The 18738-nt window shown below is 36.3% G+C and overlaps 1 protein-coding gene across 6 annotated transcripts in view; it reads left to right on the forward strand.

The window, feature by feature from the left end:
* Positions 1-15688, forward strand: part of tango2 (transport and golgi organization 2 homolog (Drosophila)) — a 36101-nt gene extending 20413 nt beyond the window's left edge. For 2 of the 6 annotated variants that reach the window (XM_005171838.5, XM_005171840.5), the window contains exons 6-9: positions 10710-10777; positions 10956-11106; positions 13972-14076; positions 14186-15688. In XM_005171838.5, the coding sequence (XP_005171895.1) occupies positions 10710-10777; positions 10956-11106; positions 13972-14076; positions 14186-14306 (445 nt within the window). In that variant the 3' untranslated portion in view covers positions 14307-15688. 6 annotated transcript variants of the gene reach the window in all.
* The last annotated feature ends 3050 nt before the right edge of the window (positions 15689-18738 follow it).

Here is an 18738-nt window from a genome sequence, read left to right on the forward strand (position 1 = left end):
TCGCCCAGCCCTAACTATTAGCAAATATTATGTAAAAATATAATGTTGAATATTTCATGATTTGATCTTGTTCACATCTGCTTATTAATAGTTTATCAAAAAAAATTCTGTTAACAAATTATTGAAGCAAAAATTGTGATTGTTTTACGGAGGCATAGAAATCATAAGAAATAACATTAAGTGTTAAATAGTCAAATAATGATGTGTTGCAGAATCGGTTAAATCAAATCAAAGCATGTGCCCTTCAGCTCTCAGTTAACTAATTTAAATAACTTCTCTCTAATTACAACCGTTTTGGTGCTAACACCACACATCAACCTGTCAACATTTTAAGAAATTGCTCTAAAATGACTAGGAGTGAGTTGAATCTAATTTATGATCTCACTTTCTTTTCTTGAGCCTTTGGTAGTCACAGCAAGCACGGGTGCTGCTGCCTGCTTTACATGTACCAGAGCTAAAGAAATCAATTTAGAATAGAGTTTGAACAGATGGTATGTTTCTATCACGTTCTTTGTTTGCGTGACGTTCTTATAGCTTGGTAATGTGAAGGGATTTAAGTAGATGAAGTTTCATGATTTCACATTTTAAAGGTCAAATATTAATCTCTTCCTGAAGAATCCAACAATAATAGACCATGAAAACCAGAAAGCATTGATGCTCACAATGTTGCCTTAATGTAAATTATAAAATGCAAAATATAGATCATTTGAGCCTCACGTGAGCAAATTGCCAAATGTAATAGCCACATTTCCACTATTGGTCCAAATGGTTCTGTTTAATTAACTGTTCCATTCTGTGCTGATCCGGTCCTGTTAGAATGAAAACTGATTAATTTGTCCACTGTGGTGCTGAAAACGGAACTTGTTGGAATGTTATACAAATGCGCCAGTGGTAGTGTAAACAGCAACATAGATGAGGATCAGATAAATCTCTGTTTTTGGGATTACTATAGCTATGGCCTACTGGTAAGAGTGAATAACCAGCGCTCTCACCACACTTAATAACACAGCTGAGACGAGCCACTTTAGCAGGACACCGATCCCCCTACTGCTTTGCGGGTGTCGCTGCAATGGCTTCCCATTGTTCTTCACTTGGTGGATGGGTTAAATCCAGAGCACAAATTTCAAGTATGGATCACCATACTTATACAAAAATTGCGACTCTAACTTTGACATCCCCATGTCACAGTCAGTGTCCCAATGTGTACTGAGCCAGGCTCTTTATGGTCTTTGTAGTCTTTTAAAGTGCTTGAATTCATCGACACAACATTTTTTAGCAGTCACACTTGAGTTGAAGCATGTGAAATTCTGTCATAGGCCCCGTTTATAAGTTTTGCTACGGTTACACCATCCATCCACACTAAGCTGGAGTTTGAGCGCCGAAAACGGAGCGTTTTGAAAACGCTGGAGAGGCCGTTTTCATTCTAAAACGCTGCTGCTCCGTCTCAGTGTGAATGGGGGAAAACGGAGACATCTGAAAACGGAGGCGGGGCTGCAGACATTTGCCTCTCTGATTGGGGCTTTTTCCTCAATATTAAGTAGCCTACATGCACAGTTCAGTCCTGCATCCTCTCCTTGTAATTTCAGACTTCGCAAGTTTAATATGGAAAACTTTAAAGGCAACAGTGTACTTTATAACCTTATTCACATCACCTTGGCTTCGTTGTTTCACTATATCTTAACATTAAAATTAAAACATAATATGAGAAACTGCGATTTTCATTTTGATATTGACAACTTAACAGACAGCAGAAATGTTGAGGCGATGTGCTGCATATATGAGCGTCATCTTCACTGTATGCATATTCATAACAAAACGGAGTCTATAACATTACTGCCTCCTTTCTTTTTCAGTGAAAATACGAAACACAGCCTCTCTTTTGCTGAATATCAGTTTTAATAATCAATAATGGCCATTATAAAAGAATGACGTACAATAAGTTTATACATTATAGGAAATAGAGGCAAGCAATTAGTCAATATACAGAATGTACATGGTTACATTAATCATTAACTTATCTTTGTGCTCAGCCAAAACACGTTACCTGAGAACAAGTAAAACATTTAAAAGACCAAAGTCGGGGAATATGCTGTTCGATAAAGACAACAAAATTAATAAAATATCACGTTTAACAAATAAAGTGAGATTAGATCCAGCAGGAGATCCTTGATGAACAGTCTGACGAGCACAGCTCTCATCTGGCTAGATAGGCTGCAGCGCATGCCAGAGTGTGTGTGTGGTCACATGATGTGCGTTTTCGGTGTTTTGGTGTAGACGGATTGTTGTTCAGAAATGCTGGGTGAAACGCTAGTGTGGATGCGGATCGTTTTCATTCTAAAACGCCATTTTAAAATTAAATTAAAACGCACTAGTGTAAACGGGGCCATACAGTGCAGCGAAAAGTGTTAGGATAAAACATGATGATGTGACACTGATAAAATCAGCGATTGCTCCATATCATCATTTCATTTCTGTACTGAGATGTCAGTTTGATATTCAATTGGTTTCAATTAATCGCATGATGCAAATTTGCAGGTCAGAGTTCACCAAATTTGAACTCTGGAGTACAGGAATATGCAAAACTTGCACTAACTTGCATTTCCAGTCTGCCGTATTCGCAAACGTCCGAATATAAATCTATGAGGCGAAAAGTTCAGTGTTACTACGAATTTTGGGAACCAGAGAGCTGATTGAGATGCACCCTCTGCCATCGGTGTCAACTTTCCCGCAGTGTTCAGCTTCAACTCTTATCAAACACACCTGAAGAAGCTAACCAAGGTCTACAGGAAGCTACAGAATTGTTAGGTTTATCAGGGATGAAAGCAAGAAAGTGGAACTTGAGAACCAGAGTTGGGAATCCCTTATTGGAAGAGAACTGTCATCTTCATTTCATTTTATTTTTCCCCTCTACGTTTTTCGCAGCAGCTAGCCGCGTGTTTGAGACTTGGGGCAAGACATTATAACCCCATCCTTTAGCTTGCTGAAAGCCTGTCTGCTAATGTCATGATGTATTACTTAAGCCCATGCTGTCATCTCAAAGTCTGGAGGAATAATATTTGTCCATTTGTCTCTGTCTCTTCAAGCCCATATTTATAAGCCGAAAATACATTGGAATGTCACTTGGACTCCCAGAGCTAGTAATGAAACTGAAAGGGATAGCCGTAAGGGAGTGTTGTTCATTTGTTTACCCTTTTAATAAACATGATCATTATTGAGCTTATCGGACTCACTTTCTTTCCAGGCCACAAAGGACAAAATGATACATGTCCAGATAAACTGAGAGAAATTACAATGGGCATTTTGTGGTGAAATCAATACAGCTGTCTCCTGTAAATAGAGACGGCCTTTGCAAAGGAATAAAGAGATTTTTGTTTGTTTCTCTACAGGGATGTGACTGACAACACTTAGAATAGCTTCATGTTTTATATGATTTTTAGCCTTTGAAATGTTTCTTCCTGCTTTTTTTCTGGTTTGATATTGCAATGCTCCTTTGAGTGCTTCTTAAAGCTTTCACATATAGAACATAGAGATTCTTTTAAGGGCTCTTTTCATGAGGAATCAAACTTTCCTTGATCTTTAGAGATTAAAGTGTTCATTATGTAAATTTCAGAACTGGCGCTACATAAAAAAACACATTTATTGGAAAGGAAACTGCAAAAATGGCTTGTTCTGTACTTAAGCAACTTTTTGGGGGATCACTATGAGCTAGTGAAGGGCTATGCAGGTAAACCTCACTTCTTTGACCTCAAAATATGCTCTAGCCACAGACGCCTTTTAGAGGAACCAACTCCCATAATTCGATCCCAGCTCAGAATGGGATTAGTGCAGTTGGACCAGTGGGTTACATGTGGGGGCACGTCCGGGATGGAAGTGAGGTGTAGGGGGGTGAGTGTAACGGAGGCCAGCTAACGAATTGCTATGCAGGTAAACCTTACTCCTTTGACCTCAAAAGGTGCTCTAGCGACAGACGTTAGAGGCCATGGTCTTTAGCCTCCTTGTTCGAGCAACTGACTCCCATACAAAGAATTGCAGGTTCGATCCTAGCTCAGAACGGGATGGTTGCTGTAGGACCAGTTGGTTAGACGTGGGGGCTCGTTCAGGATGGAAGTGAGATTTAGGGGGGTGAGTGTAATTAAGGCCAGCTAACGAATTGTTGGAGGTAACCCTCACTTGTCTGACCTCAAAAGGTGCACTAGTGACAGAGGTTAGAGGACATGGTCTTTAACCTCCTTGATAGAGTTACCAACTCCATTGCAGAGAATCGCCGGTTTGATCCCAGCTCAGAACGGGATGGGTGTGAAGAACCGTTGGGTGTTTTAAACATTTTTTTTATTTATTTAATTACAAAATATTTTATATTTAAAATGTAATTTAATTGTATGATATCAAAAATGCATTTTAGCAGCCACTGTTAAGTGGTACATAAGGAAACCTTTTTAATCATTATTTATGGTTTTTATTATCACAGTTTGGCTTTGTTTAAATTTTGATGAATAAGTTTGAAAGAATGGGATTTGTTTTTAAAAATTTTAAACAAAAAGTTGTATTTACTTTTATTTAGTTGTTTTTTTATCTTACAAATTTGAACATTACTGTAGATTTTTGAAAGGGATCATATTATGAGATATCAAATGTTCTTTGATCTTTGAAGATTAAAGAGTTCATTTTGAACATTTCAAAATTTCCACCTCAGTGAAAAAGTCTATTTACTGAAAGTAAGCAGCAAAAACAGCTTGTTCTGCCCTTCTGCAACTTTCTGATGTCGGGCAGATTACTTTATTTGAAAACATGCGCGCTTAATCACCCACATTTGCATGTCAACGATGCCTAGTCAGTCACAGTGGAGTAAAACCAAGAAAGCAGGAAAGCGACTGTCTGTCAAGCCTTGTGCTCATCCCGGCTGTCTGTATCTTTCAGCTGTTGGAGAGACTGGATGATGTAATGATCACTGATCATTTCGCTCCAATTTCACTTCACCGTTTGAGTGGCACATTTCAGAATGTCAGAATGTAATTCAAGCTCAGGACAGAGGATGCTTTAGGCTACATCTATAGTCCGAATACATTTGAAAACAAGGATTTTGTTTAAAACCACTACATCCGCACTAGTGTTTTCAGAAGAAGCCGTAAATTTCACAGTTCACAATATGATAAATGACATTTTTAATTATTTCCACTTTGGAGAGCATTTTCAAAAAGTTTTTTTCACTAACAAAAAGTCCATGTCAATGTGGACAAAAGGCCAAATCGGACAGGAAAAAAAGGTGTTTTCAAACAAAAATACATTACACCTCTGTGTGTTTGTCTGCTTTATTTACAGACACGGAGGACAGAAAACACACTCAGATTTAATAAACAATGACAATATTTATGACCTCAATATTGCAATTTTTCTGTAAATTCAGTCATTATACTATGATTTTGCTATGGTTTTTTTTTTACATTTAAATACTGTAAACAGTTTCATGGCTGGTAAATCTCCCATAATTAAACCTACTACTAATTACTAGTGTGGCTGTATAGAAGCTGTTATAAACTGCATTGGATGTAAAAACAAGCATTTCACTAAGGAATAGAGCTTTTAGAAAACATAACAGTAACCATTTTGATCACACAGATCATTTTGATTTATTGGTATTAAGAAACCATAAGATTTTTATCTCAATAAACTACTAACTTGCTGCTTGTTAATATTCAGCTATTTGTGTTTAGATATTGGGTAGGATTAGGAATGTAGAAAGGATCATACTTTGAGTATTGGAAATTAGTAATTTTAGTCTATATCTGGGTCACGGCACTAAATTATAGGAAATTTCAGACCCCAAACCATGAGACTTCTTTCAAGCTGAATTCTTTATAGATAACTTGTTGATTGTTCTGCAGGCAAACAGGCATCTTCAAAGAAGTCTATAAGAGGTTGACCTGAGCAGTGTTGTCCCATATTTATATATGTTTTAGGGGGGGCAGAGTTTATAGGTAGAGTCAAAGAACTGACATAACAAGCTGTTGAAAGTCTTGTATAGATCCAGACGTTTCATCTCTTCTGAGTTGTCTGAAAGTATCACCCAGACATTCATGGAGACAAAAGACACAGCTGTGCCTTGAACTTACAATTTTTATTACTTTGGAGAAATGATACTGTCTCTCACACCTAGGCAACCAGACCTTTTGAATGAAATGACATTTTTAAAATCCAAAGAATATAACTCCTTTCAGTTTATATATTTATTTTCAAATATATATATATATATATATATATATATATATATATATATATATATATATATATATATATATATATATATATATATATTATTTTTAATTTGGAATTAGATTATGTTCTCCCTGTGTTTGCGTGGGTTTCCTCCGGTCGCTCCGGTTTCCCCTACATGTCCAAAAACATGCGGTACAGGTTAATTGGGTAGGCTAAATTGTCTGTAGTGTATGTATGCGAATGAGTGTGTATGGATGTTTCCCGGTGATGGGTTGCAGCTGGAAGGGCATCCGCTGCATAAAACGGGCTGGATAAGTTGGCGGTTCATTCAGCTGTGGCGACCCCAGATAAACAAAGGGACTTAGCTGAAAAGAAAATGAATGAATGAATGAATTATATTCTAAACATTTTTCACCAGTACTAATGAACCACCAATATCTTATTGTTATGCAGGTAATAAAGGAGTTGTTAGCAGTAGGAAATGGTACTTTAACTAAAATGTTGTCACCATTTTATATGATATATTAATATATCTAACTTGATCATTTGAACAACTGTTATTCTTACTTGCTTTTTGTGTCTTTATAATAAAAGACATCATGCATGGCATTTATGGGTGTAGCTGGGTAGTGTTACTGTTATGATCGTGGTTAAAATTAGATTCCTTAAAACGTGATTAGCTGACCAGCTGTTTTGTGAGGCTCTGTATTTAGGGAATCACAAGCAAAATAGCCTTGACTTGGTGGTTCAAACCAAAAAGTTCACCGTTTGTTTATTTTTCCAAATAAAATTAGTGGAAATATTCAGCAAATGTCTCAACTGTGCCAAAACCTCTAGTTCATTTGTAACTTGAGCTAATCGTTGTTTTCCAGGCAGTTATTGAACTCCATTATTACATCATTAGAAGGCTCTTTGCCTTGGGTTTAAAGTGAAATCAATACATTAGTGGAAATAGATAAGGCCATTATTATCTTTAATTTTGTTTGCACCAGTGTAAAATTCTTTTTAAAGACTTGACATAATGGGGTATTTAGTATAGTTTAACAAAAAGCACATGATATGCAAACTCTGCTGGTGTTTTATTTCAAAGGAATGTTTTATTGACCAATTTAGAATAACAAGCCATTTTATTAGTATAATAGAAATAATATTTTAGCCTTGTAGAATGAATCTGAACACAAAGAGAAAATAAACTCCATGTTTGCACCTACTCATTGCAGTTAGTCTTCCTAAAAAAAACAATGCAGATAGGTAAAATGCTATTACTAAAAATTTATTTGAAGCTTCCTAAAACAGATGTGGTTTTTTTGTAAGTCAGCATTCTGCATGCTATTCCTCATACTTATTTTATCCCAACTTATACAATGGTCTCTAGTCTCTAGAGTTCTGAATCCTTTTCTCAATGTCTATATTCTCTCCACCGGCATTATTGATGTCCTTCTCAAAGTGCTTTCGAACCCCTAAATTGGCCATTTCTCCTTTCATAGCTGTCCTCCTGCGCCAATAAAATTCTGCTTCTGTTCTCTGAACCACACAGCAGCATCATCATAGTGCCGTCAAGAGTAATGAGCTTCATTGAGGACCCATCCACTAGAATTGTGTGTCTGAAAACAGGAACATGTCTAATCAGATGAATTAATGATAGAGTGACTGCGCTCATACATACAGGAGATTCACTCTCCTCTTTAATTACAGGCTGCTTTAGGAAGATTTCTTTTAAGACCTGAAGAAGGACAGGGAGACCTGTCCATCTCTCTTTCTGTCTGTCAGTCTATTGTATTATATATCGTTTTATGTCATTCTAGTGTTTGGTAATGATTAGGCCCGCATGGAATCTGCACACGCAGAAATCCACCGATTTCCGCAGATTTTTGGCCCATCGAGTCTATTAATTTACTTGTGTAAATGTGTATACATTCATATTTATTCAGTTTTTAAATTAATTTCAGTAATTTTATTGACTAATAGGAAAGTGTTCATTTGATTTATTTACAATACAGTTTATAAAGTAATGTTTTCTGTCTTTTGGTAGATATATTATATGACAGACTTGCTTTGTTCACCAAATAAGTGGATCTACTATAGATGGATTTGCATTGTAAACATTAAGCAAAAAGTTTTGATATATGGTGTTTCCTTTTTATGTGTTCTGCTGTTTTTATCTATCATTCGGTGTATCTGATGTTCTGTTTGTCATTCTGTTGTTTTAAATATTTTATTTATCTAATTTTGTCTTATATATGTCTATCGATCTGTAAGTCTAACTGTCGTTTTGTCATTCTAACTGACCTTCTATCCTTTGTCATTTTTTTTATCAATTGTTCTATCAATTATCTGCCATTGTATCAGTCTATCTGTTGTTTAATTTCTCTTTTCAAATGCTGTCTATCTTTCATTGTATTGCTGTCGGTCTATCTTTTATCTGTTTTATATTTTTTTGTCATTATTTTTGTCATTCTATAATTTTATTGGTCAGACTTTACAGTAAGGTTTGTTAATTTTAGTTAGGGTAATAGCTAATGTTGGTTAAGATGTTTAGTAGTATGAACAATTTCATGTACAGTATTTCAGTATTTATCTATCATAGTTCAACCTTTAGTAATGCATTATTAAAATCTAATGTTGTGTAGGGATGAAGTACATCCAGGAGGTTGTTATCACAGAATAAAGCCTGACGTGCTAATTGGCAACCTGACGTGAATCGTTAATATAAATGTATAAGTCTGCTAGAAACCAAAACAGCTGATGGAGGATAATGTTTGTTTTCAGTCACAAGATGGCACCAGATTTTCATTACTCAGTCACGCCATGGTGCCAAACAGTTAAATACACATCGCTGACAGAAACGAAACTAAAGCATAGCTTGTTCCAAAATAAAACAGAGCTAGTTCCAAACAGATTGAAGGGTGCATGCGCAATGAGATGGTCATGCATGCACATTAAAGATGCACCAGATGTTAATTACCTAATGGATTTTGTAACGTGCAAGCTTAATGTGATGGTTGGGTTTAGTGTTGAAGTAGGTGTACACATTGATAACACAGTGTAATGTGTAGCTAGCTAGCTCTCTGCATCTTGTACATGATCGCCCACTGAAGCTAAGAAGTGCTGTGTCTGGTCAGTACCTGGATGGGAGACCACATGGGAAAGCTAGGTTACTGCCAGAAGTGGTGTTGGTGAGACCAGGAGGAGGGGGTGCTCAACCTGCAGTCAGTGTGGGTCCTAATGCCCCAGTATGTCGATAGGGACTCTATACTGCTCAGTGAGCGCTGTCTTTTGGATGAGACGTTAAACCAAAGTCTTAACTCTCTGTAGTCATTAAAAATCCCAGGATGTCCTTCGAAGAGTAGGGGTTTAACCTCCTAACCATACCATAATTGGCTTCATCATTTGTCTCCTCTCCACCAATCAGCTGGTGTGTGTGGTCTGGCGCAATATGGCTGCTGTCGTGTCATCCTGGTGTATACTGCACACTGGTGGTGGATAAGGAGATTCCCCCCACAAATGTGTAAAGCGCATTGAGTGTAAAGAAAAAAGCTATATAAATGTAAGGAATAATTATTATAATGTGTAATTTAATAAATAACACAAATAATTATTGTCTTTAGCGACAGCTGCTTGTGCATACACGTCAACATAATACACATAACTGCTAACTGTTCTACATGCATTCATTCATGAAATCAAAATACTACAGGGGACTACGCTGTGAAGATATGCCTGCTAACATATACATGTCATTGTCACCGCGCCACAGAATGCAGCAAAAAAACTGCTGCATGACAGACAAGTAGATACATATGAATGCGGATGTAAGTAAATGGATTTCAGTGTATTTACTGACAGTCAAAGTAATTCATGAGTCTGCGTTATTTAGAGGTTGTTAACTGGGAATAACACACCTTGGAATGTCCCGAATGACCAATCAGAAGCAAATATTTCAGACATCTGTGCAATAAAATTAGTTAATGCACCATGAGTTAACATGAGTTAACAATGACCAACTTTATTTTCATTAACTTGCATTAAAAAAGATAAATAAATACTGTAATGTTCGTGTTTTTTTTGTGTGTGTGTGTGTGTGTGTGTGTGTGTGTGTTAGTACATAAATTAACTAATGCAACCATATTGTAAAGTGTTTCCATTTTTTTTTCAATCTATCAATCTTTTTGTCTTTCTATTTGTATTTTTGCCTGTCGATCTATGTTGTTTTAAAATTAGTTTTTTTTTTATCAGTATATTATAGTGTATATTATTGTTCGGACTTTATATTTGTCTTTCTATATGTCCTTTTATCCCATCCCTTTTACATCAGTGTATAGAGCATAATAATTGTCATTGTTCTATCTTCATTCTATCTGTTGTTCTGTTAGTCGTTTTATCTGTTATTCTCTCTGTTTAAAATTTCAAATGATGTAAATATGTGTTTAATTGTCTTTAAGCATTGAGGACTAACTGATTTTAATATCTCTTTCTCTCTCTGTTGTTGGATGCAGGGCCAACGAAGACACTTTGTGTTACTATGGAAACAAGGGCAGCTCAGAGCCCATTCATCTCAAAGCAGGTTTGTTCAGTCCCTCAGTTTGCTCTCTGTGTTTAGACGCCAGTGTTCCTGCATAAAGCGCTGCTGTTTGCAGAGTAACACTGCAAATGTACACCACTTACACTGTTTCAGCAGCAGATTGGTAGGTGTGTCTCGCTCAAAGCGCACAGGAAGTGATGGATGACTGTGTTGGTTTCAGCAGGAATCTATGGGTTGAGTAACTCTCTTTTGGAAACTCCGTGGAGGAAACTGCAGCACGGCAAACAGCTGTTCAGCAGTGTAGTGAGCAAAACGCTGCCCCCCGATGGCTTAGTGCAGGAGCTGCTCCACATCCTCAATAACGAGGAGCTGTAAGTGTGCACGATCCTTCATTATGAAAATGACGAGTCTCTTTACTTTATCTTTTCTGTTTCCTCTTCATCTTCCATCTACCTTTATCTTGCTTAAACAATTGAACCGCCATCCACCCTTTTTGATCCTGAAGATGCGCTTCAGATAAAAAGCAAATACATTATCAGAAAGTAACTTCTTAGACTCTTTGAAGTTCAAGCAGTATGATTTTTAAGCCTTTTTTTCCTCAAGTCTTATGAGATGAATGCTGGTAGCGTATAGTGAATTTAGATGTTTTAAAAAAATGCTCTTCAGAGAACTATACTGAATGACTTGAAAGCCTTCCGTGATAAGCATTGTTGTTTCTATTGCATGCTTTTTATTTTATAAAAAAATAAGTATCAGAGACAAACTGACCCATGTCAGAAATTTAGAATTCTTAGTTGTAGATAGATAGATAGATAGATAGATAGATAGATAGATAGATAGATAGATAGATAGATAGATAGATAGATAGATAGATAGATAGATAGATAGATAGATAGATAGATAGATAGATAGATAGATAGATAGATAGTATCACATGAGTAGCAGTGTGATATGGCTGTATATCAGCACTGGTGGTAGGCATGCGATGACTCAAGGCCGCAGGCTAAGTGCCTAACCATGCATTCAAACGGGGCTTCAGCGTCGACGAATGACTGAGGGCGTGTCTGAAGTTGGGGCTGATGCAATCGTCATAGCTGCGTCAGCCAATGAAATTAGTCTGCAATCAGCTACTGTATGAGCTGGGGTATTTGCAAAAAGAAATCTGATTGGCTGATGCTTCCGTTGACACTTGAAAAGTTGAGAAATCCCCAACTTCTGCAGCGAGCAACGCTGCTAAAGTGCCACCGACAGACCCACTATTCAGTTCAGCAATACTTGGTGTCACCCATTCAAAGTTAATGGGTTAACTTTGTTAATTTCATTAGTGCCCCCCACCAGTGCCGATATACAGCCATATCGCATTGCTACGAGTGTAATATTGCATTTATACAACAGTTCGACAGCATAATCGTGTGTATAAAAAAGAAAACCAAACACAGAGTCTCAAAAACCCTTTTGTATGAGGAACTACTTCCGCCATTCATTCACTTCTGCAGCTGACCGTCAGACCAGCAGAAACTGTTGCTAATTCACCAACATCACTTTAGAGCTAGTGTTTGAATGATTCTCTTGCGTAATGTCTTAAGTGAAGAGCAAAACAGTTGATTTTGCTGACATTTTAAGATTATAAGGCTAAACGGCATGAAATGCCATAAATCTACAGAGATTTGCCAGTATTTCTCTGTTGCAATCGGGAAATCACAATAATTAACCATGAAAAAGCGAAAGCAAAGCAAACACTACCAGTTTCTGTGTTATAAACACAGCACTACAAAATACTAAAGAGAGAGATCAACTTAGAATGTCACTTACCAGATTTATAATGATTTGTTCAGCTGTAGTTTGAAACTTGAATCTCCCTCTAAAGACTTATTATGCAGTCTCTGTCGCCATCTTGTGACAGAACGTCAACAGTCACTTTCTTTGGTCTGCTCAGACAGGCTGATGGTCGCCAATGCAATGAATCTTCAAAATTATAGATATTTTTAAATGGACACTATCCTTATAAATAAACTGCATAGTTGCAATCTAAACAATTACATTCTTGACTAAGTGTTATGTAAAAACAGAGATATAGATGATCAGATAATTCTGTTTTTACTTTTCAATTTAGCCAGCTATAGAGAAACTGCTAGCCAAGCAAAAGATTGGTGACGCCACACACACACACACACACACTCCCAGCACAACTCAACACAGTTGTCTAGTGGTGCCTAAAATTCCAGACCATAAACCTTTCGGCTCAATAGTGGAAAAGCGGCTTTTGTTTTTCACCAAATCATTGGAGCTCTGGTGACTATAAACAGCATATATACAATGTTATACCATGTATACACACAAATGTCCAGAAAAGTAGACAATACCAGTACAATACTGACCTCATAAATGCCTCATAAATCAACTAGAATGAAGTATTTAGAAAATGTAGGTTTTAGTGATGGTCGATCTTGAATGATTCATTCATTTTGAACGAATCTTTTGTATGACTCGAACGATGAGTCCTTTCAGGGATTGATTCGTTCATTCGTGCATGCGCAAATTTGTGCTGGTGGAGTAGAAGGTTGGTTCCTTTTTGGAGTCTTCTAGCAGGTTTGAGTTGTTTACTCATCATGACAAAAGCCAGTCATATGCATTAAAAGCCAGAAAAAGATTTGATCCGTTCATTTCTCGAGTCCTCAGGTTTGAGTCATTTCTCTTTACATGCTGTCACATGATTAACCAATGATTCAAAAACCAGAAGACTCTAAAAGTTAACTAAACATGGCTCCTTTTAGTTCTGACTGTACACGTGCATTGGTTAAGCTTACTGTCTGTGTGACGTGAACAAACTACTCTTATTTGAAGACCTGTCTGAAGAGGTGAGCTGACATAATCATTGACAAAAGACCCGGTAAACAAAAAATAATTATTTTCTCTTTCTTACAGCATTTTAGTTATGACTTGTTTGTAGTGTGATCAACGTTTGGTGTAGTTGTAGATGAGCTTGGAAGCAAATCGTAACATTTTAGTGATATTTTGACAAATTTAATGAAATGACTCAAAAAGATTTGTTCATCTCATGAACTAGACTCAAAGGCCTGAGTCCGTAAAATGATCCAAACTTCCCATCACTAGTAGGTTTGGAATAAGGGGACAGAATATAAAGTCTACAGTATAACAATCATCACATCTATAGGAAATCCATCTTAAATCATAAAAACCCTCATGTATGTATATCTCACCTTTGTTTCCTCCAGAAACACCCCAGACCCTGCACAAGAGAGTCAAGGTGTAGGCTACAGTAATGCCATGCTAAGAGCGCTGTCTGCAGTGTGTGTTCGCTCACCGGGATACGGCACAAGGTCCCGTCATTCTCTTCCTATTGTCATCTCCATAACCAATTCATACACTTTAAATCTCACCCTGCAGTCCTGAAGTCTAACCAATGTCATACCTGTGTGTCCATCACAGGACCAATACAGTCATACTCATTGACAGAGAGGGAAACGTCAGCTTTACGGAGCGCACCATGCAAAACTGTGACATCACCCAGTGGAGCACGAACAGCTTCCACTTCAGACTGCAGGAATGAGGGCCAGAGTCGGGGCCAATGGAAGAGATCTTTCACGGTGTGCCTTTATCCAGCCATTATCTGCTCAAGCCATGCAGCACCACTGTTTCTACCAGTATGAACGTCAAGGTTTTCCTGTTTACATGGGAAAGCAGTTAATTAATATTATTATTATTATTATTATTATGCTCTGTTCTGAGAGGAAGCTTGATTGCACTTTCTTTTTCTCTTTCTTTCTTTTGTTTTTTTTAAAGTAAATCTTCTATCTAATTTAGCTCAATAACCAGTGAGGCCCACACTGAACATATGTCCATAACCTCATATTTCTATACAGTTTACAGTATTCAATTCCATCCACAGATTGTTTTTTCCTCAGATCGGTTCAAAAAATTCCAGTGATTCCACCTGGATGTCATTACACTGTAAAAAAATGCTGGGTTCCACTCAATTGATTTGTGTAGGGGCAACATGAGTAAATTAAGTTAACGTTTTTACAAATTTAAGTAGATTGAACGTAAAACAATCAAGTTGTCCCAAAAACATTAAGAATTTTTTTTTCTAGCTCATTTTAATCAAGAAGTTTGAATAAACGGCTTTTTTTTTGTTTTTTGTTTTGTTTTTAGTGTATGAGGTATAGTTTTCAGAACATGGGGTTCTCTCTGCTTCTGCTAAAGGTGTAAGTCACCCAAAAATGATCAATTCTGATTTTTGATGTTAATTTACCCACCCTCAGGGCATCCATTCTTCTTTATTTAGCTGAAACTGTGGTCATGGATTATTTAAAATGCAAGTAGACATATATTGGTACTTTGAGATTAAAAAGAAAACAAAGCAATTTAACAGTCATGGCCCCTGATGATACATTCAGGTCTAATTCAGCAAAAATGCTAGCCTGTGCAAGAAACAGAACATTATTTACAACGTTATTATTATTATGTAATTCACATCCTCTGCAAACAATCGAGAGAACATTCACAAGCACCGTAATAAAGTTTGTAGAGATATGTTGGGAATTAGTAAAACGTTAGCCTCCCTAGTAATAATAGAAACACATTAGTTTCACATAATATTAATAGATAAGCCTTTGTAAACTCAGCACAATTGTCAGAGTATTACATTTGATTTGCTACAGTAGTTTATGTTAAGTTGCCTACATCTTTGGCCTGATAGTGAGTAAACTAACAGCACTTAACTTTTTCCATCTATCACAAGTGAAGTGGTTATTTATGAAAAATGTGAAACAATGTTATTTATCATCCACTGAATCCAGTTTTATCCCAAACTGTCATTGGCATGCAACGCTGTTGGGAAAGAATCGTTTGAGGATTAAGATGTTTACTGCCAAAGATTAATTGTTACAGTTACAATCTTGGAACACAAAATAAATGGTCTTCATAATTGTATACATTGTAAGCGTGGAATGTTATTGGGAGCGGTGGTGATGTAGTGATTTTGACTCAGGAACACATTGAAAGCTACCCAGCAGTAACACAACTAAACATAAACAACTAAACAAAATAAGATGTTCATATTAGGTTAGATTTAGGTCATGACATCAGGTGACCAAAATTAATTGTCTAGCCAGTGTCTAAGGACAACGTTATTTTGACATCCAATAACAACTTCAAATGAAGTTGATATTTGGTTTATTTTAGATTGGGTTGAAAAGTGACCAACGTCATATTGATGTCAAATACTGACATATTTGTCAGGTATGGCAACCAAAATTCAACGTCTTATAGACGTCATAGTCGTAACATCCACACAACATCAAGCTGTAACATCATTAGTCGTTGATATTTGGTTGATTTTAGGTTAAAAGTCAGACATCGACGTCGTTCTGAAGTCAACCTGATTTTCATTTCCAAATGAAATGCAATGCCAACCACGAAGTAGGGGTACAGCATCAATCTGACATCATGTTGACGTCTTGTGTCTACTGGGTACACTGCCAAATAAATATGGAGCTCTTTTTAACAATTTGTTAAAAACGGATAGATTCGGCTTAGATTCAAAAAAAATATTCAGTCATTAAATGTAGCCAGTTTGATTTAAGTGTGTATAGTTTAAAGTCTGTATGGTTTGATATCGCCATTGCTGCTTTTAGTCGTAATGCTATCTGAGTTTTAAAATCATTTAATCTATGCATTGTGTTAGCTTTCAGGAATATGATATGAATGTCAGTTGATTACAGTGTGCCTGAAATTTTATATTCAGCTTTTAATGACTTTTTTGTTTACATCCCTTCTTGTCATTCATTTCCCATGGAGATTAATCTGGGAGCTCTGATCATCTCCGTATGCGGAAAATTCAGACCGGATTTGAGCTGTGGATCCGTTAAAATATTTGAACTCCTGTGACTAAACCGTATCAGGCCCGTAGCCAGGAGGAGTTCAGGTGGTTAGAAAGACCCACCTCTCACTGACATAAGTCCAAAATTAGTCCCAAACATTTGCTACACCATCATAAGTAGTGAAAATAACCTATAGCCCATGAAAAAAGGCTTTAAGACCAAGCAGAATGTTAATCGTCACACCAGTGTGACATCAGCTAATCAGTTTTGTCCAATGCAAACAATAATTTTTTTTATGAGTGCAACATCTGGCTGCGTAAGAAAAGAAGTAATCTTTTGCTACTGTAGTGTTGTTAAATAGAGAGAACATTTTACATGTAACTTTTATTCTAAATCTGGGACCTTATTCTTGAAACACAAAAATGACCGTATGAATTATCTTTTTATTATTCAAAAGGGCAAATTCTAACTGAGGAAAGTCGAATGTACCAGTCAATTTGTTACTTGCAGCAATTGACAATAGACAACAGTTTTTAATTTAAAACTTTAACAGATTATAAATATATGCTAATTTATTACACTATACATCAACACATATATATATATATATATATATATATATATATATATATATATATATATATATATGTGTGTGTGTGTGTGTGTGTGTGTGTGTGTGTATATATACATATAGTGTATATATATAGTGTAATAAATTAGCATTTAAAAAAATTTTATCCACATTTTATCATTCACAATCTTTAAGAAATATTTTAGTACATTAAAAAGTGTGGTTAAAATGTCACTACTTTAAAAAGACAATGAGGCGAATAACTGTAAAAAGGTCCACAAAAAAAGAATCACTCCTTTCACCAGGCTGGCTACGGGCCTGTGTATGTGATGTGATGTATTCCAGTGTTGTCCAATGCAGGTCTATGTGCGCGAGATAAGAAATTAGTAGTTTTTCGTTATTTGTTTAATCAGAAAAAAAGTCTATATTAAAAAAGGCATTTCTATTCATAAATGAGTAATCAAAATTATTATTATTATTATTGTTATTATTATTATTAATGTTGTCTCAACATTCCCTGCAAAATTGTTAGCAGTCTACGATGAGTTTTTAGTATTTATTCAGCCATGGTGAACGCACGGAGAATAAAGATTTTTGCCCTTTTTTTTCGGACACCACCACGAGAATCAGCTTCCCATGGTGCATGACAAAAATTCTGTAATACTGCCACAAGGGGGCGTATTCCGACAGTCGTTTCAATCTGACATTATCAACTTGGCACTGGCAAGTTGTTTTTGCTCACCCTAAATTAGATTTAGGACTATATGGTTGAGGACTAATGAATGAATTGGAGGGATAGTTCACCCAAAAATGAATGTACTCTTTCCAAAGTAGTTTTATATCTTTATGCGTTTTAAAATATCTTATTTTGTGTTCAACAGAAGAAAGGAACTTAAGTATGTTTTGAACTATGAAACTATGCCTTTAAAGCTGGCTCATCAAGTGTTTGTGTGTCATTTTACTGACGTTTTACTACAAAGCTAACTAAAATCATGTGTGTGAGATGAAGTATTCTGTTCAGTGCAGTGACCTGTGTTGGTTTCTCATTTTCATGTGTCAAGAATAAAGCATTTACTGTGCTCAATAATAGAAATGCAAATTACTGCACCGCATGAAAATAAGCTTACAACTGACATTTAGTGCAGAGATCTGGCTTATTGTGGTCTGCTGCCATCTAGGGTTATGTTAATTTTTATTTTTTTATCTGCACTATTGTTTATATTTTATTATTTCTCTTGTTTTATTGCTCTTGTTGATTGTACGGTGTCCTTGAGTTGCTAGAAAGGCGCCTTTAAATAAAATGTATTATTATTATTATTTATTTTACAGCCTACTGTATACTCTTTGTCTATCTATAGCACAAGTGTCAAAGTCAATTGCTGGAGGGCCGCAGATCTGCACAGTTTTGCTCCAATCCTAATCAGAAACAGCTGAATCTTGAATACCTCGATTCTTTGCATCAGCTGTTTAATTAGGGTTGGAGTAAAACTGTGCAGAGCTGCAGCCCTCCAGCAATTGACTTTGACACCTACAGTTTGATCTACAGTGCATGCAGGAAGTGTTCATAGCGCTTCACTTTTTCCACATTT

This window comes from Danio rerio, chromosome 5, assembly GCF_049306965.1.
Source record: "Danio rerio strain Tuebingen ecotype United States chromosome 5, GRCz12tu, whole genome shotgun sequence".
NCBI lineage: Eukaryota > Metazoa > Chordata > Actinopteri > Cypriniformes > Danionidae > Danio > Danio rerio.